The 20,731-nt window shown below is 36.6% G+C and overlaps 2 protein-coding genes and 1 long non-coding RNA gene across 6 annotated transcripts; 1 reads left to right on the forward strand and 2 right to left on the reverse strand.

Moving 5' to 3' along the window:
* Positions 1-445: 445 nt before the first annotated feature.
* Positions 446-1,729, forward strand: LOC122316087. The gene is made up of 2 exons (XR_006244251.1): positions 446-1,130; positions 1,248-1,729. It is a non-coding gene; the product is annotated as an uncharacterized LOC122316087 (long non-coding RNA).
* Positions 1,730-2,255: 526 nt separating this feature from the next.
* On the reverse strand, positions 2,256-6,202 carry LOC122316088. Its single transcript, XM_043132621.1, has 2 exons — positions 5,777-6,202; positions 2,256-2,849 (listed from the first exon to the last, which is right to left on the reverse strand). The coding sequence occupies exons 1-2, from the start codon at positions 6,053-6,055 to the stop codon at positions 2,586-2,588; spliced, it is 543 nt and encodes a 180-aa protein (XP_042988555.1). The 5' UTR covers positions 6,056-6,202; the 3' UTR covers positions 2,256-2,585.
* Positions 6,203-9,162: 2,960 nt separating this feature from the next.
* On the reverse strand, positions 9,163-20,348 carry LOC122317016 (auxin response factor 4-like). Of its 4 annotated transcripts, XM_043133903.1 has the most exons (15): positions 19,738-20,348; positions 19,086-19,198; positions 18,082-18,177; positions 17,775-17,831; positions 17,535-17,690; positions 17,147-17,231; positions 15,976-16,066; positions 15,536-15,700; positions 15,279-15,398; positions 14,900-14,987; positions 14,613-14,784; positions 13,873-14,534; positions 13,358-13,548; positions 13,131-13,238; positions 9,163-9,680 (listed from the first exon to the last, which is right to left on the reverse strand). In XM_043133903.1, exons 1-15 carry the CDS (start codon positions 19,844-19,846, stop codon positions 9,677-9,679), a joined length of 2,217 nt encoding a protein of 738 aa, XP_042989837.1. In that variant the 5' UTR covers positions 19,847-20,348; the 3' UTR covers positions 9,163-9,676. The 4 variants fall into 4 exon arrangements, with proteins under 4 accessions (XP_042989837.1, XP_042989836.1, XP_042989838.1 ...); XM_043133902.1 differs by lacking the exon at positions 9,163-9,680 and having other exon boundaries at positions 12,921-13,238; positions 19,738-20,347; XM_043133904.1 differs by lacking the exons at positions 9,163-9,680; positions 19,738-20,348 and adding an exon at positions 19,391-19,607 and having other exon boundaries at positions 12,921-13,238.
* Between the last annotated feature and the right edge of the window lie 383 nt (positions 20,349-20,731).

A 20,731-nucleotide genomic window follows, 5' to 3' on the forward strand; every position in this document is an offset into this window, starting at 1 on the left:
ATTGCCTGATGTCATCTCTTCCTTTTTTCCCAATCATGGTTTTCGGCGCCCTTCTGCAACGTCTCATCTTAATGTTGATGATTATCCCTAACCCACATAGGTCTAGAGCCCGCTCGACCCACATGGGTCTAGGACCTGTCCCGGGCTACAAGGGGGCCTTTCCGGGCTTGGGCCGGCATTCCCGGGGCTCATAGAGCCTGGCGAAGTAAGGAGCTTGGGACATTCTAAAGCCCTGACGAAAATACCCCCTAATACTAACAATTATAGAAACCATAAATAAATAAATAAAACCTTAGGGTTAAAAGCTTAAAACAAAGATTAAGATTAAAATTAAATTTAGGGTTTTACAAAATAGTGTTTAGGGAAAAAAAAAAGCCCAAAATTGGATTTAGAAGCTCAAAAGGGAAAAAATCGAAGTAGGCTAGCCCAAAATGCGAGACTCAGCCCAAGATTCAGGCAAAACGAGGCCCTTTTTCCTTCAAAAGCGGTGCCCTTTTTGCAAGGGCTTATGTTTCTATTTTCCTCCCTGAAAAACAGTGTTGTTTTCACAAGAAAATCAACTCTATTTTGCCTAAATCCCTTGGTTTCTTACAACCCCCTACGTGACCTCACCCTCACTCCCCCAGTTTCACACTTTCACCTTCCTTTCTCACTTGAAAACCCTAAGTCCCACTACTGCTAGCCCATTGTCGTCGATCACGTTTGGATCTCTTCCCCTGCCATGCGAATGCCATCCCTCGACTCCTCCTCGTTGTCTGACCCTTCACATAGTCTCAGACCCATCATCCACTCTCAGTCGCATTTGTAACCACTACTCATTGACGTGGGTTGGGAATCTTGAAAATGGGTAGATTCTTATCAGGCATTTTGTGAATCTAGTTGTGATATGATTTGTGTTTTTGGGGCTCTGGGTATGATTTAAATTTAACTTCTTTTGGGCTATGTAATTGTGTTTTTGTCAAAAAAAATTTGGGGATGTTAGTATGATTTAATTACATTTGGGACTTTGTTTTTTCAATGTATGTTTCTGTTAATATGTTAATATGTTTCTAATTTGGGTCTATGTAATAGTATGATTTCAGCGGGGCTGTTAATCTTAGTAGATTTCACGACTTTGTCGGATTTGGCATGTAGGTCCAGTTTCTATTTGAGCTAAATATTTATTATTTGAGATTTTTTTTGGGACTGTTTGTATATTAATTATAATCTGCCTAGCTGTGTATTAACTTGAGAAATACTTTTTGCAGTCAAAAAATGCAGTCGGCGTGCAGTCGTGCAGTCGGAAAATACTTTAACCCTCCTATTACCTATGCATATGTTCATGATTTTCATACTGATATATTATGTAGGTCCAAAAATATTTCTAACTAAAATCTTTTCATATTTTTTTGTAGGCACAACTTGGAAGTGAGAATGGCAGCGTGGCACATGGAACATTTAAAGTATTTTGGTTTATTTGTTGGGTATTGATATTTGTTATTGAGAACATTTAAGTTAGTTGGCACTTAGAAAATATTTGTTGTAGTAGTTGTAAAAAAATATTATCATGATTGATGTGGATGATTGGTGGGGATGATTTTGAATGCGGTTGATGGATTATGGGTGTGGATGTTTATTGTAGTGATTAGTTGGATGTGCACGTGGATGATGGATGAATGATGATGGGAGTGGATGTTTATTGTAGTGATTAGTCCGTTCTAATTATTATTTTTTTTAATTTTTTGAAGCATGTTAGTGTGTTACTTGTTTTTATTTAGTTTTATTTTTTTGTCATGTTTTTAGTAAAATTGAAGCAAAAGTGAATTATTTACTTTTAGATTGTAATTTAAAAAAAAAAATTTAAAAACTCCCACTAAATTATTTTTAACAAAGTTGGCCAAATATGAAGTTAAAAACAGCCAAAAACAGTTTAAAAAATAATAATAAATCCAAAATCCGACTCCGCTCCGACAAGTCGGAATCAGAGTTAGAGTCAGAGCAAATGATGATTATCTCAGAGTTGGAGTCGGAGATGGATTAACTAGATTGTAATAGATCGAAGATGGAATAGTGCAGTTTCATTGGACAAACAAAATGGAACGGAAGGAGAAAAGAATTAATTGAAAAGAAGAAAATGAGCAATGGAGAGTTGAAGCTGTTCCTTTTGACCTTCCAAAAAGATACACTCAAAGTAAAGATACGGGTCTTCAGTACTCAAATAACATGCAGTTAGTGAACTCTGATTAACATTGATTTGCAGAAAATCAGACTACATAAGCAAGGACAGAAATGTGTTTTATTTTTTATTTTTTGAAATAAGAACCTGATTTCATTGATATAACTTAAATCAGTTCAGAGGTTACAACATAACGAATGCACGAAGGACATTCTTCAATTTCATACAAATCCTCATCAATTAATAATGCAGACTTGGCAAGTATGTGGGCTGCTTGGTTTGCCTCGCGAAAGACATGTGAAGCTGCCCAATTGCATTGACTTGCAAGACAATATTTAACATCCTCAATAATAAGACCCCCCGCACTCCAGTCGGCAGTGTTTTATTAGGGAAATAGCGGTTAGTTACTTTGAAACCGCAACATGTTAAACTACTGAACCTGCTCTATGCGTTGGGCAATTAAGTTTACTGCTGCGTTGGCTGAGGAGAACGCCCCATGAAAGCTCTCTTGGTAGGAGATGTATTCCAATTCTCTAGCCATCTTCAACAAGATTTCACCAAGGTCTGTTTGTTTCTCTAGCAAAGATTTGTAGAATGAGTTGGCAGCAACCTTGCTGATTTCCACGTTGGTTTCCTCGGGACAATACTCATCATCTAACCACTTATGAAGGGTAAACCTGAGCCACTCAGATTCCTGAAAGAGGCTGGATTAAGCGTCAGTCACACCATCTACATCCTGAGTTATACAAGCATGCATGTTGAAATTGCTAGCAATCATCCCAAAGAAAATCACAGAGAATCTCCCTTTCTCAATTGAAGTATCGTCTTGTCACTGTGAACAAGTAAAATATGATTTTGGCTCTTGAAATCATGTCAAAGATATTTTCTTTCCTTTTCTTTTCTTGGTATCATCAAAAAAAGCTAGAAGGCGCAGTACATGTACATCATGATGCGTACAAGAGAGTCATCTAATTGGAAATAAAAAGAGACACAAGATAATCATGGAGAGTAAGGCGTTGTTTGGGTAACAAGGTATTCTCATATATTCTCAAAACTTTTCATAATTTCCTTCCCAAATATCACTCAAACATAAAACACTTTTCAATTCCAAACACAAAACCTAACCATTATCCAAACACAAAACCCAATACAGCTTTTCCAAACTTCCAAAACAAATACAAAAAACAATAAAACTTTTTCTAATTTCAAAATAAAAAATTATATTCAAACAATTTTTTAACTTTATAATATTTTTATTCAACTTTTTCTCTTTCCTTTCCCAAAATTCAATAAAATATCTTAACTCAAACCATTTCACTATTATTCATAGAATTCTTAGATATTCTAAGTGTCCAAATAAGCCCTAAGCCTATGGATGCTGTTCAGAGAAGGTGAAAAAGAAAGTCTTGAGCTCCTTTATCGTCCAGTTCTGATCCTCAAATTTTCTATCATTCCTTTCCATCTTGATACACCATATGAGACATGTAGGAACCATTTTGCAAACTACCAAGATTGGTGGACAACTGCCTAATCCTCGCCATGAGTTAAAAAGGTCTCCTGTTCTCCTGGGCATAACCCAATCCAAACCAACTTGAACGAAGAAATCATTCCATAGAGCACTAGCCACCTGGAAATGCTGTAAACGATGGTCCAAGATTCCCCAATCCTTTTGTACACTAACACTCAATCACTTTTTTTCTCAGATTGTCCTTGATAAGAATCTTCCACGAGAGATTTGTCCAAGCAAAAAGTGGAGCTCTTGGGTGTGCATTAGTCTTCCATATTCTCTTCCAAGTAAATGGGCTGGTATTAAAAGGAAAAGGACATCATAGAAAAAACGGATATTGAACCTTCCTTTCTTGGATCAAGCCCAAAGCAGCTTGTCTTCACCTATTGTTCTGAAAATAATGAGTACAGAAGATTAAAAGGATGCAGTCAAGGCCTCAACCTCCCAATCATGAGCCACTCTGCTGAATCTACAATCCACAACAGATTTCCCTATTTGTCTCCAAAAGGTCTGCCACTGAAGCATCCTTAACCTGAGCCACCATGTTCACCTTTGGGCAAGCGTCTCTAAGAGCCCTATTACTATACCACCAATCAAGCCAGAATTTAATCCTAACACCATCTCCTACCTCGAAACTAGTATGCTTAGAAAACTTCCCCCACCCTTTTCTTATGTCATTCCATAATCCCACCTCATATGGTCCTTGGACCTCATTAGAATGTCACCCTCCCCACAAATATCCATGCTTAGTGCCCACTCATTCTCCACATGGCCTCTCGCTCATTCAGATAGTAAAAAGCCATTTTTTTGCTGAAGTGTATGATTATAGAAATCAAGTTTTAAACTCCTAACCCACCTTTGGAGATCGAAAAAATACTTTTTTTTGATAAGTAGATCGAAAAAATACTTAGGCCCAACTTACCAGGTGTATGAACTCTTCTCCCAACCCACCCCAGAGGAAGTTTAAAGAAGTCCCTATGCAACTTTTAGGCAGTTAGTTGCATTGGCTGGGAACAGAAATAAATATATGAAATGCATAGGCAGGCTGGAGAGAGTTATCTTTATCAAAACAATCTTACTACCTTTGGGAAAACACACTCTCTTCCAACTAGCTAGTTTTCATTCCGTCTTCTCAATAACCACATCCCAAACTATCTTAACCGTGAAAGTGGCCCCCAAAGGAAGATCCAAATATTTCATAGGTAAGTATGACACATTACACCCCGGAATGCCTGCCAAACTATCCATATTGGTGACTTGATCCACTGCAACCAACTCAAATTTATCCAAGTTAACCTTTAGTCCTAAGACTACTTCAGAGTATAAGAACAGAGCACGCACACAATGAAGATGAATTGGATTTTTCCCTCAAAACAATAAAGTATTGTCAACATACAAAAGACGTGATAGGTTTCTGTTACGAATATCCTGGCTGCAACAGGGAAAACCTGAGAGAACCCTCCATCAATCGACACAGATAACATTATGTCAAAGAATTCCAGAACGGGGTGGTAGAACACAAGTCCAATTCTTGCATCCCATGTGATGCAAAAAATACCATAATGTTGGAAAACATTTTTACACAAGATACATAGCAAATCAAGAATTTTGAGGATAAAATTTTAAAATCTGCAAGTAGAGGTCTTCGATCACATTATGAGAGATGCCTACTAAAAAGGGGCAGGGCTCTGGCAGTTTCAGTATGATTAAAAAAACAAATAAATGAACTGAGCTTTGATACGATACTATACTTTAGCTATTTGGTGGAGAGGTCCAACACAGTGTAGCAGCATAAAACATGGAGTCCTTAACCGGTTAATAGCACTACAAAGTTTTTTTTTTTTTTTTTTTAAATCCCCTCACGAGATTCACTATAAACTAGTCTCAATCAATCTACAAAATATATACACTCTTTTTTGGTATCCATCGTTGCAGTACAGCTCATGATATCACAACAATACAAACTTAAAGCTCATGACATACAACAATACAAATAAGTTTGATCGATTGGGTAATATCATCGGGAATCTGGCTACTCAAATTAACCGATGGTGCTAATTAAACATGAATATAACGACGAAAACGGGGGTATGAAGAAACTGGAGAAGTGATACCTCCAAGGCCTTTGAGGGAATCAACCAATGCTCTGGGACCCTCAAGTCTTGAACTTGAGCCTCTTGGGAATCTGGGTCTTCTTCTCCTCCTCCTCTTCGTGCATTAATCTGTGGCTTCGGATAAGACTGGGGTTTTAGAAGAGTGACTGAATGTTTAAGAGGCTGAATTGGCATCAATGAAATCGGGAAATCGAGGTCAGGAGAGCCACTTGCGAATGATATACGAGGATTACCGTTTAAAATTAATGTAGTTGCTGGTGTAAAATGCAAGGACCTCATAGTTATCGGATTTTCGGTTTCTCGATTTTTCTTTTGGTTTCTTATTTTCTTATCACTTTCCCAGAAAAGTCTGGAGGAGGATTATGAACCTGCGAATGAACTTTTGGACGAAGAATGCAAGGGATAGGCTGAATGGACTGAAATGACGTCGTTTTACGTTCCCCCTTTTATCCTTTACTTCCTTTAGCACATTTAGCATCTTGTGAAAATCATTTAAACGCTAAATAATCATCAAATTCTATGGGATAGAAAAATATTCCGTTGTCCGAACTTAACGGTGTCAAGTGGGAGGAAAACATAAAGTTTATCTTACAACATTTATTACTAATTTAATATTACCCAAAATAGTTATCTGTACAGTAAATACTGGCAACAATGCTCCATGCACAAAGCATATGAAAGAAGAAGAAAATTATGAGGAAAGCCAAGAAGGCAGGGGACCCACCAAAGCAGCACAAATTCAATCCAAATAGACGGTAACAATTCTCAGCTAACTTTTCATACCCTCTATCAAAAAAAACTTTTCATACCCTTGTTACTCTCACTAACATGGCCGAGGCGGTAGGGCCCATCCTACTTAGGGGTTAGATTCGATGGGTCTGGACCGACCAAACTGATCGGACCGGATCAAATTGAGTCCGATCCAATTTTGATAAGATCGAATGAGTTTGATCCGATCTCGGTTCAAGGATTTTCCACTCTGGACCGGATCAAATGAAAAATAAATAAAAAATATATAATTTATATAAATAATTTTATAAATTAATTTTATAATTGTTAATTAATACTAATATTTATAATTATATACTAATACTAATATTTATACTAATACTAATAGTCTAATATGGTATTAAAAAAATAATACTAATAGTCTAAAATTATAATATACTATAATTATACTTATACTAATATAGACTATATAGTTATATTAAATACTATAAGTAATACCAATGCTAATATAGTTATAGCTAAATTACTATAAGTATAACTATATATATTTAGTATGAATGTATTATTATATTCTTTAATATATAACTAAAATATATAGTACTACTATATATTAATATATTAACATATTATAAGAGTTATAGTATAAATTATAATATAGAAATTATAATATATTAAATCACTATAACAGTATAACTAATACTAATATATAACTATACTATTAATCTACTATTAAGATTATTATATAGTTATACTTTTCGCTATAATAAGTGTTAATATATAGCTATACAGTACACTTGTACAATTGTACTAATACTATTAGTCTATTATATAGTATAAGACTCTTAAGTCTAATATAGGTTATATGGCTATAACTAATACTAATATTATTAATACTAATAATGTAGAAAATAGTTATACTCACTGATTAATTCGACATAACTAATATTACTAATATAATATAGATGTACTAAATTACTAATAGTCTAATACAAATACTATTATATAGTTATACTAATCATAAATTCATAATAACTAAATTATTATAAGTCTATAACTATATATATTTAGTATCAATGTATTATTATACTGTTTAATGTATAACTATTAACATATAGTATTACTATTATTACATATAGTTATTAGTTATAGTATTAGTACTAATGTATTATTAGTTATAGTAAATAAGTTAATAACTATTACTAATTTACTATATACTAATAGACTAATAGTATTAGCATATTACTAATATACATATATATATATATATATTAATATATTAATATATATATATATATATTAAATATATCACAATATAATTACATAAGTATTAAACAAAATGTCATAGGATAATAAAAATAAATAAAAATTCAACCGTGGACTAAATGGCGACCAGACCGGTCCGAATAGGTCCGGTCCGATCCACAAAACCTCCCCAAACCAGACTGAACTCCCCCCAATCCTGCCACCAAATAAAAAATGAGGCTCATTTGCTAGAATTGCAAAGGAATTGTCTGTTCCCCTACAATACGTGAACTTAGGGACAAATCAAAACTCACCAACCTGATTTAATTTTCCTAGAGGAAACAATTTTGTCTGATGTGCATATTGTTGGTGTTGTTAATAGATTAGGCTTTTTTTTATATCTGCATGTCCCTCCCCTGAGAAAATGAAGAGGTCTATTATGGATGTTGAACATGTTTATATATATCAAGTAATGCTATGGTTTATATGATGTACTCGGATCTTGCTCACATGCCTTGGTTGCTCATTCTAGCATATTGCCCAGTACAGCGTAACCCAAAATTATCTTTCTGGAAAATGCTCAACAACATCACATATCCCTATCTAGGGCCTATATTAGGAATATGTGACTTTAATTCAATTCTGAACCAAAATGAAAAAATTGGAGACAAGTCCTTTGCCTCTCCCTCGCAACCTAAGGGTCTCCAACAATTTATGAACCAAAATGGTTTAGTTGACTTTGGATATTCTAGATGAAAATTCATATGGTCAAATAAGAGACATGGGAATAGTCATATTCATGAGAGGGTAGTCACAGGAATTGCTAACTTAATGTGGACAATGCTTTTCCCTAATCCAACCATCCTCCAACTACCCACAACTCATCAAATCACGCCCATCTTCTCTTAACTACCTTTTGTCCTAAGTAATCATTCAAACTCTTTAAATTTGAGGGGTTCTAAGCTAGGGACCCCTCTAGCTTGGAAGTGATTAAAAAATAAAAATAAAAAAAGAAGAAGAAACTTGTAATATTAGCATCTCTGGTACCCCAGTCTATGTCTTAACACAAAAGCTCAATCATGTTAAGAACAATCTCAAAAGTTGGAATAGGGAGTGCTTTGGCCATATCCAAACAAAGATCAAACAACTTAGCACCCAACTTTCCATAATTCAATCACAAGACCTCTCTGAACAATCCATCAGCTTAGAGGAAAGCATAAATGTTTGTCTCAATGTACAGTTCAGGAGAGAGGAAATCTTGTGGAGACAGAAAACTAGGTTGCAATAGCTCAGCACCTCTAATTTAAATACCAAATTTTTTCATATGTCATCCATCGTGAAAAGAAGAAAGAACAACTTCCACTACCTAAAGAATCAAAACAATGAGTGGATAACTGACCCCTCCAACATCTAAAACATGTTCCTAGACCACTTCCATAACATTTACTCATCCACTGAACCTAGCTTCCCTAATGAACTAGAAAATTTGTTCACTAAGAGGATCTCTAACATGGATAATGAGAACCTGCGCATACTACCAATTGATAAAGAAATTCTCAACACCATAAAACGAACTCCTTCTTCTAAGTCCCCTGGCCCCGATGGATTCACAGGCTTTTTCTATAAAACCTACTAGGACATCATCAAACATGACCTTTCAAAGGCTATTAAGAATTTCTTCACCAATGGTCATCTTCTAAAGGAAATGAATTACACCCACATTGTCCTCATTCCGAGGACTGAATCACCAAACACCGTCTACCAGTATAGACCAATAAGCCTTTCAAATGTCTGCTACAAAATATTTGCCAAGATCCTTGCAAACAGATTGAAACACATCCTCCACAAATTTATCTCCATAGAATAATCAACTTTCATCCTTGGAAAAGTGATCCAAGAAAATACCATTGTAGCTCAAGAAATTTTCCATCACCTAAAGCACAAAAAAGGGAAAATAGGTCAAATGGAAATCAAAATTGATATGAAAGAAGCATTTGACTAAATAGAATAGAAATTTCTTATTACTGTCATGAAATGTCTAAGAGAAGAGCTAAGAGAATTGTTTTGTTTGGAGAGCTAAGAGAAGAGCTATTCCGGTTGATGATGCTATTCGGCGTCTAGGAATTCCTTTGGTATCTAAATGCGATTGTTGTGCTCAAGCTAAGGTTGAAATATTCAATCATTTATTATGTGAAGGAGAAGGATCTAAACTGGTTTGGAAGTTTTTTGCAAATACATGCCAAATTCGTATTACGCAGATCCGGTGTTGGGAGGGAATGATGTGGTGCTGGTGGAATAAAACTTCTATGTGCACTCAGGTTGGCTGGCTTCGGGGTTCTCTCCCTATAGTCATTTCTTGGGCGATATGGAGGGCAAGATGTGTAGCAAGAATAGAAGGTACTAAATTTATGCTTGAAAATATTATTCGATCAGTTAAAGTATGGCTTATAGATATTGCTTGTAAAATGAAAAAATTCCAGCATATGGGTGGAGAGGATAGAGAGGTAATGGAGTAGCTTGCATGTCCATTTATTCCTATTTCTTCAAAGCCTATTAAATTAATTGCATGAAGTCCTCCGAATAGAGGAAGAATAAAGCTCAATGTGGATAGAAGTTCTTCGGGAAATCCGGGTGTGGCTGGAGAAAGGGGCATTCTTCGGCATTATAAGGGAGACGTCATTGGGGGGTTTGCGCATACATATGGGCATGCCACCAACACCATTGTTGAATGTAAAGCTTTGTATGATGGACTTCGGTTATGTCGACAATTAAATATACGAGATGTGTTGGTAGAATCGGACTCTACAGTTATTGTTGGTTGGTTAGCATCTGGGATATGCAAGTATTGGTTCCTTTGGGATTTTTGGGAGGAAGTGAAAATCATGGTAAGGGAGCTCAATGTTCATTTTCGCCATATTTATAGAAAAGCCAATATGGTGGTAGATTTTTTGGCAAAGCAAGAATCGCAAGGTTTGATGTCAGATTTTAATGATGCATCTTCCATTCACGGGCGGATTTGGGGTTTAACACATTTAGATAAAATAGGTTTGCCTTATTTGAGAAGATAATCAGTGAAGGTTATTTTTTAGCTATTGATTTTTGGTACATAATTGTGGGATGTACATTGTTTATTTGAGATTGGTTCTATGATATTCCTCTGTCATACGTGAGGGCTTTTTAATAAAATTTGGGACGGGATCTCTCATGAATAGGGACCTTCGACTATTTAAAAAAAAAAAAAAAACCTTCAAATAAAACTCTTTTGAGTAAGCTTGGATGGACCCTTCTTAGCAATAACAAAGTTGTGTGGAAAAACCTACTTTTCGATAAATATGTGAAAGACTCCTCTTGGCTAACCATCCTTCCTAAGCCTACTGACTCGAGATTCTGGAAATATCTCTTGAAACAAAGATTTCATTGCTTCTAGCTTCTGCTTTCAAATCAATAATGGAGTTGAGACTAAAGTTTGGAAAGACCCCTAGATACCAATGATTTCACCCACTATCCTGAAGCCCTCTTCAAACATCCTAAGGATAGACCCTCATATGACAGTGTTTGAGCTAGTTCTTGAGGAATCTAGGAAATGGAACACAATCCTCCTCTAGACTCTCTTTTCTCAATTGTCACTAAAATAGAGAAAATCCCATTAGCACAACACCAATTCCACAACATTAGAGACAAGCTCAAGTGGATCCATCACTCCACTGAAAAGTTCTCTGTCAAGTCTGCATGTTTGGTCTTGACAACTCAATCCAATATCACACCATCAATGCACTCCCCAACAACCTAGAAGAAGCTTTGGTCCTTGAAAATCCAAGATAGGCTAAAACTTTTTCTGTGGAAAGTGCTTAGCAACATACTACCCTCTAGATCACTGCTCAAGACCTGCATTACACTTGATGAAGATCAAACCCTATACCCTCTCTACAATATAGATGAAGAAACTACTTCACATCTCTTCCTTAAGTATCCTTATTCAAGAATCCTTCGGAGAAAATCACAATGGCCCTTAGACAATTTTATTGCAGAAGGGAATGACATCTCAAATTGGATATTGTCAATCTTAGATCATATAAATATGTTACATATCACACTGGAAGATTCTAACAAATTTCAACTATATGCAATCATTGCAATAGACACTTTGTGGTATTGTAGAAATAGGAGCATCTATGAGTCCAAAACCACTCCCATTGACCAATTTGTGACAAGTTTTAAACACTTATAAAGACCATAGCAAGGCATGAGAGTGGAACACACTGATCAACCTCCCTGAAAGGTCCCTCCCATCACAAGAGCATCTCTTAATCAAATTTGACGTGATAGTAAAATCATGAGGCAGCACCTCAACAGCAGTTTGCAAGGCAAACAATGGCTTAGTCCAGTTTGTAATAATAGAATTTTCAACTAGCTATAATCCAAATCAATGGGAAGCTATGACAACATGCATAAGCGTCCAAGAAGCACACTTAAGGCAGCTAAGAAAGATTATCATAAAGGATGATTCACAAAACATCATAACAGCTTTGCAACCACAACAAAACATTGATTGGATAATTGAGGGCATCATTCATGACACACAGTTCCTTCTGCAAAACTTTGAGGAATGGATAGCAGCAAAATTACATAGTTCTTAGAATCAATGCACACATTTCATTGTGCAATGGGAAACAACCAACATGTTAGGTAGCATACCCCTGAATAGGATCCCTCAATGTCTATTGGAATTCTATAGTGGGAAAGATCCACCTTTCTAATTTATCTACTTCTATTAAATTGTACTTTTAACTTCCTGCACCAAGAACAGTTGTTCCAAATGTTTCTAATGAAGTCTACTTGTTCAGAAATAAAAACAACTCAAGAAAACATTCATTCAGATTTTTCAATTTTCCTCTAATCCCCCAATGAATCTTTGGCACATCAATTTGCTCAAAAAATGGTCAAATTACATCCAAGCCGCCGATTAGTTAGGGGTAAGCTAAGCAAAACCTCTGAAATTATTCTTGGCAAACCCACCAAGTGTGATATGAGGACACAAATAATAAGTTACCCTATGAAACATAAATACTTGAGGAGAGGATGGCTTTCTATTGCAAAGTATAGTTGGAGATTTTTTGGACAGCAATCTTAGGCGTGTCGTCAGATAAATAAAGCATTATTGCTTTACAAGCAGTACAACCACAAACAATCTCGTCCATAAAAACAACACTCTGCAGCATTCACATCACAAGCATAGCTGCATTTACATATTTTGTGTATATTTTTCATCCCACATCTTCATAAAACTGCATAGACATATTTTAACATAATGCTTTGACACCATCTCTCTCACTCTCTCTCATTTAACTAAATGTTGATAGATGAGAAAGATGACATAATTAACCTTGACAATGAGCAACTAGAGGTGAGTTGGATCTGTTGAGTTTGAATCAGCTTGTCAATTTCTTCCTTTGGCCAGATGAACATTTTTTGCACATTGAAGCAAAATTCCCTGTGCATATATGAAACAATATCATTAAATTAGCCAAGTCATACCAACATTGGATCTAACTCTAGCATACCACCCTATGACACATTAGTTGAAAGAGTAATATGTGGTTGGTTCTTAACTGCCAGGGGCAATCTCCTATCAGCATCATATCTCCTTCATAATCAGTGTAGGTTACATGCCAGCCACTGCATCCATCAATCAAGCTTCCTTTGAAATCGAACATCTCGTCAAACTCAGAAATGAGTTCATCATACCCATTGAAACGCACAAGATCAACTGATCTGCCGAGAACAGTTCCATGCTTAAGCACCTGGAAGGGTTACAATTCACAATTTCATAAACTTAGCTTGTCGAATTTTCTTGACCATCACAAGGGCATGAGAAGAAGCAACTTTAGATTCCACATGTCATGTTGTGCTTAGAATCACATAACCAATGCATACACATATACACATACACATAAACATACATGCATTTGACATTTACAAAATTTAGAAATGCAGGTATCTTAATTTCTGTGATGTTACTAAGCCACAATCCAATACCTTACCAAGCAAGATTACAGGTAATTCAATTGGTTATTTCCATCAAGTCATTCGAACCATGTCTAAAGGAAATTCAAAAAGTAAATTACCTTTGTGCAACTTCTGTGAGTAATAGAACAATTCTCGCATTGTTTCTTCAAATGAACGCAAGGGCTATTCTTAGAGGACTCTGAAACCTGGATAGTTTTAGAAACACAAGACTCAAATGTTGGGGGGAGAGAACAAGGACTTGAATGCTCACAATAAGTGGCAACTTGTGGTGAAGGGAGCTCCGGGTGACTATTGGCCAAATTGACCCCAAAAAGCATGTATCTTGAACAACTAGTTGGTTGGGAAAGTGGAGCGTCATTTTCATCCCTCGATTCAGAAGACCTGAACGTCTGGGACCCAGAATTGCTTATGGTAACATTTGAAACTGAAATGTTCTTGCTAACTGAAATATTGTCACAAACTCCATTAGGAAATATTGGGGGCCACTGGTAAGTGGGGCAAGGAGCTGTTATATTTCCACCAGGATATGATATTGTGCTACTATTATGTTGAGGAAAGTGATCATGCATTGGAAAACATGGTTTATTCTCCAATCCCATTAGTCTGTGGCACCAATCAGGATCTGATAAGGGTAACAAATGTGGTATTGTTGGTGGGGTTTCTGCATCCAGTTCTTGACCACGGGTTTTCTTGTTTTCTTGACCTTGCAAGACCTCTTTATGTCTTTTAGATGCGTACCCAATTGAACCATGAAATAAGCCTGATAGAAAAGGGAAATTTGACACATTAGAAAATGAGAGTTTGAAAGTCAAAATAGTAGATAATGAAGGCCACCGACCGTCAATGGTCAATCTAGAAAACCCAGGCAATGATGCATTAATTGATGATGTCCTCTTTCGTTCAGATATTGTAGAAGTGGGCTCCTTATTAGTTGATTCTATCAGCTCGATGTTCCAAGGGGAAACCCTTTCAGGAAGCAAGAATGTGTCTGATGTGCGATCCCATTGCACCTAACATGGATATATTAATGAAATAACCTGAAGTATAAAGAATAATACGAAACCTACAAAATGCTGACATTTAAAGGTTGAAATATGTTTTAAAGGTTAGGAAAAATCTCGTTACCTTGAGACATCTCCATTCTGAACCAGGCCACCTAATACAATCGATATTTTCAACACCAACTATGGTACCTGAACATCTGGTTGGCACACTACAACATGCGAGCAAAAGAATTGAAGGGGCAAATATGAGCTTATAAGTTGGAAGAATATCAGTAATGACTACTTTTATCTGACATTTCTTTAAATATAGCATGTCATAGACTGCATTCATTTTTCTAAGCTGTACGGCCTTGAGAGAAATGATGATGTATGTTTTTTCTTTTTATTTGGAAGGGGTGTGCGGTTGAAGTGATGTGTATGCGTTAGGTTTTGAAATTAAAAAGAATCCCAAAAAGGGCAGTGTGAAAGAGAGCAAGTTCAGAAAGGCTTGGCTGAGTTACCTCTTTTCTGAACATTCTTCCCCTTCAAATGGCATTGTGAACCTCGTTCCCACAGAATAGACAATTTTAGCTAACTTCATGTATTGCTCAAAAGGAATAATAAATTCAGAAGGACTTGTCCTGCAGAATGGATTAAATGGTCACATGATTATTACAGAAAAGAATCGCTTGGCCAATGATATTTGCAGAGATACAGACTAAACCCCTACTAGAGGCCTTTCCTTTGAAAATTCTATGTATATATGATTATTGCTTACCATGGGCGGTAGTACACTGTGAACAAAGTTCCAGTAGAAACCGCATGGGAAGCACTGGCCAGTATACCATGGTGCATGCTGCAGCCAGATATGACGGATGCTGAGGCATTATTTAGTGGTTTAACTGCCCGGCGAACCCCAACACGAAGTTGCCCATTCTCTCCTCTACGAAGCACAAATACCAACGATGAGAATGGAGACACTGACTAACAATAGAAATAATGGTTATTAACAAAGTGAATGATAACAAACGACTGAAGACAGCAAGGTACTATAAATTTCTTCAACAAAGAAAATTTATAAACGTTTCATGATTTGAATGTCTACTTGGATTCAAGAGGTGCATGGAAATTTAACTAAAAAAAAGCCTAGAATGATTCACTCACAGACATGAGAGAGAGAGAGAGAGAGAGAGAGAGAGAGAGAGAGAGAGAGAGAACCTAAGGAAGATGCATGCATCACCAGCAACAAGCTTTTTTGCAGTCACAAAGGTACTCCAACCACTGGTGAGCAAGTGTCGCCTTGGTCTCCCTACATTTAATGAGAAATATTCTCCAAACCTTTGACAAATTATCTGAGATCTCAATTATAAATGTAAAATCAACCACATTGTGGTTCCATAAACATTGATCAAATATGCATTATTAAAATTGAAAAGTACAAATGGCTATATCTACTGGACCTAGAAGAGTGGGCTGAATAGGTGCTATTGACTAACAATTTACAATATTATTCATACTGGATCGATTTAAACATTATGTCAACCAATCAATCAACATATATATATATATAATGGAATTAGTACAAATGGTTCTTCAAATGTGTGGGATTGATTTAGTACAGCCCCAAAGTGGTGGTTTTGGGTGACTGATCATGGCTAGAGATGTAGAGAGAAGGACGGCAGTTCCAATGGGAGGGGGCATGTGGTATTTTGTTAGTAGATCTATTCCCAGGAACAAAAATAAAGGAAGAAAAAGTAGGAAAATGGGGGGTGGAAAAGTAGGAGGAAGATGTGCGCAGAGGGAGGATTGATCTAGAGAGGGACTGGGGGAAGGGAGAAGCGGTGTGGAGTTTTCTGGAGAGTGCTTGCTTAGGAGGGGGGCGTTTTCTGGGTGGGAGAGCACCAGAGAGCTTTTTTCTTTTGTCTCTCTTAATTTCTGAAGTATTCCCTCTAATAGAGGAACATAATAGAATGTTAGTCCATCTAGTTTGGTGACTTTTTACTAAAAAAAATAAAAAATAAAGTGTCCATTTGTGTCGAGAAAAGATAGGTTTTTTATGGGACTAGCCCCATTTGTGTCAAAGCCAGGGGCAAGTCTGGCCCATTAACTTTCTCTCCAGTATCAATGCTTTGAGAGTTGAAGTTGTTGGTTTCCCATAAAGAAAGGCCTTGTCCTTGAAGGGACGACCCTACTTCTATGTCAATGCAGTAACCACAGCAATGCTTCTAACCTACATGTTTAAACGACAAGTAATCACAGTGATTTGTTCATTATTCCAAGGAAAATCGGACATCCATGTTTGGTTAGTATTTTTTGAAGCACTGATCCATAATAGTAAGATCAATTCAGGCTTATATGCTTTTGGACAAACTCAGCTTCGTAAACATACCACGGTAAACATGGCGAAAGTTCCATTCAAGCCCTTGCAAGTCTTTAGCGACCAGTTCTTGTACTGGTGGTTGCTGAGACATGTCCTGCAAGAACATAACTAACATATGAATAACTAACTTTGCATTTAACCTTGATGCAATCTTGATGAAGTAGATCGAGAGTTTATTTAAGGAAGTAATGTGGTAAAAGATTCCTTGTGTACAAAAAGAATATGCTTATTTCATACTTGCAGTTACTCCGAGTAGGAACAAGAAAGAATGGAATAGGCCATATTCTAGATATCATATTGTTAGAAGCTACCAAACAGGAGAAACCAAATTCAAACATTCAAAGGCTTCAATTAACTGTTCTCCTCTCACAATATATGTTATAGAGCAAATACCAACCAGAGGTGGGAAGCACTTGCGAGCATGTAGCTTACGAACAGAGAATCCACCATGAGTGCTTGTGTCAGAGGCAGTGAGTTTTTTGACAAAGGAACATACACTGGTTCTTGTAGGTGATGACAAAGCAGTTTCATCCTCCAAACTTAGCTTGTCTTGCTGCGAGAATAGGATACGAAACCCATTCAGTTATGCGAAAATGATTTATCAAACCCTTAAACATCTCAGCAGTCATTATCTGACCTCTGGCTCTGGAAGCAAAGTAACTTGGGCAAACACCTCATCTGTTTGAGCTTCAGCCTGAAAAACCAAATAAATTATCAAGAACTCTATAAAAGAATAATAAAATACATGCAAATGCATGTTGTTTGCGTACCCGCCCCCCCAAAACCGAACAAAAAAAACACCATCAACACACACATAAAGAACAAAGCCTAAAGAAGTTTATGTTGTCTTCAAGTGTCCTTGAGTTGCAATTTGAACACACGATCAGAAGTAAATAAAAATCTTGAATTGACAAAAAATAAAAAAGAAGATAGAGATGATGTACCTTTAGGCGAACATGAACAACCTTGCAGAGGATCTTAGAAGGTACATTGTAAATTGGCATTTCCCTCATACCATCTTGTTTGGTGTATGCCTCAACCTATACCAGATTCCATATAACCAAGTATGACCTCAAATAAGACGAGAATGCGATACATGATGATACATGATAATATTTAAAACATATAGGGCACTTTGGTTACTAAATGGTTGTTAAAGCTGAGAATCTATGATCTTGATCTGGACACATAAATAAAAATGGTGGCACCCCAGAACTAATAAAATGGTATAATTTCAAAAATTTCACTTACTGCCAACCCTTCATGCTTATACTATCAGATGCCAGTGGCTGCATTTGACAAATTGGTCCATCGAATTTATAAATTCAACTAGCATTGTAGATGGCCAAGCACGCCCCTAATGTTTGTGTTATTTAAGTTCATACCGTCAATATAATCTTCTTGAGAAATGATAGAACTATCGTAAAACTGCTACACAATTCTCCAACAAAATATTATTTTTAGTTTGAACCCATCAAAGTCAAATAAAATTCAAAGAGTAGTAACTTTTATCATTTAGCTATCTAATTATAGATTCCTAAACGTGCCGGTATATATGTGCGTAAACGTACTCCAGGAAAGCAAGGGCAGACCCACAACCAGGCTTAGGAGCTTCTCCCCCAAAATTTTGAAAAATCCTAAAAATTTAATTCTTTTTTAAGTTTTTAATTTATAAAAATTAATTTCCCACCCCAAAAAAAAAAAAAAAAAAAAAAAGTGGTTTGTCTCTGAAGTAAAAATTTTCTGATTTCGCCCCTTGGCTGAAAGCCAACTTCAATATGGTTCTTTTTCCTTTTCCTTCTACAATGGATCAATAGTGACAGAAGATACAAAACTCCCATCAGATCTCAATAAATTCAGTTCAGAAGACAAAACAGTGCAAACAGACGGGACCCGCAAAAAACAAAGAAAAATAAAAGAAATAAAAAAAAGGAAAGGAGAGTAGAACCTGTTCCATGTGACCTTGAGGGAAGTAGAAAACCTTCTCCCCAGTACGCGGAACGTAGACACGAGGGCCCGCACAGGCATGCCACAGCTTAGCGTCCAATATATCTCTCTCTCCTAACATCGTAACACAGAAAAATTAACACCCGAAGGCAGAGCCAGTTTACGTAAAACAAAACGGATAGGAATCATGGACTAGGAGAGAGAGGGAAAGGCAAATCCGAGAATCCATTTCTGGGATAAGAAAATATAAACAAATAAAAGCCACTTTAGGGAATGATTGCGTAAAACAACTGTAAAATGACTTACAGAATAGAATTATAGGAACCCATTTTTTGAATCGATGGGACAAAGACCTCACAGTCATTTAATTGGCGTGATTTTTTGTGGAAATATAGAAGTAAAAAACCAAATACAGGAGTGTCTATCAATTGTAATGATATTTTTCTGGTAACTTCGTAGGATTTGAGAAATTCATTATGAAGAAGATAAACGGCCACCAATCGCAGCCTTCAAGTCCCAAGAAATTTAAAATTTTGATTATTTAACATAGAAAATGTTAAATATACAACTTTTCCAATAGAAATCACTTGAAAAGGCAGAAATCATCATAAAAAGGGAAATTTTAGTGAAGGACCCTAGTCCCAAGAGCTTACCTTGGTCGTATTGATCAGCAGGCAAGCCACCGCCCATACGTCCTCTGGTGTCACTTTCTGAAACGGTGGCACTCAAATTAGCCCCTTGTAGATCACCAACGCTACCCATGTCTCTCTCTCTCGGAGCAAATGAGGAAGGCACAAGATAAAATGATGAAGACCCACAAAATACAAAGCTAAAAGAACAAGAGAAAGGACCAAAAGGGCTTTAAGAACAAGGTATGCCGTGTCCAACTGCGGAGCGTTCAAGGTGTGAGACTGTTACACCTCGCTCTGATCTCTCAGGTACCTCCTGGCTCTCCCCGAGTGGCGTGATGTTTACTGTTGTCCTTGTAACGTATGTTTCTATCTCTGCGTGCTGGAGAGAGAGAGAGAGAGAGAGGTGACAGTGATGTGCCGGGTGGGGGATGGAGTATAATGAGGTGAAGTGGGGAGGGTGGGGTGTTTGTACAACCTGCAGCGTTTTTTCCGCTTCTTTCTGCTCGATTCGTCGCCTCCACCTCTCTCCTCGACCTTGCACGCACATCAACCTCTCTGTTGTCTCTCTCTCTCTCTCTCTCTCTCTCTCTCTCCCAAAGTTCTAAACTGATCTCTAAACCTAGCTGCGAGTGCCTGGCGATATTTGCTACTTTGGTGCCGATATAATCGATGTGCTTTGTTGCCTTCGCCTCCCTGTCTGCATGCACACATGCATATGCACGTATTTTCTTTCGTCTGCCTTTCTCCGTCGCTTCTATATTCTGTTTTTCGTCAGTTTTTCCTTTCCGGGTTTACCAAGAAGGCAAGAACTCTTCGATGTCACGATTTACGCAAAAATAAATTAAAATGACGTAAAAATAAAAATCATGAATTATTAAATAAATTTATCATTTAAATTGAAAAATGATAATATGGCTATCAAATATATCCACTCATATAGTTTTATTTTTTATTATTTTATTATATTAACGAATTTTTATTTTATTTTTATCTTTTTTATGGTTAAAGATGTTTA

Source organism: Carya illinoinensis, chromosome 7 (genome assembly GCF_018687715.1).
Source record: "Carya illinoinensis cultivar Pawnee chromosome 7, C.illinoinensisPawnee_v1, whole genome shotgun sequence".
Taxonomy (NCBI): Eukaryota; Viridiplantae; Streptophyta; class Magnoliopsida; order Fagales; family Juglandaceae; genus Carya; species Carya illinoinensis.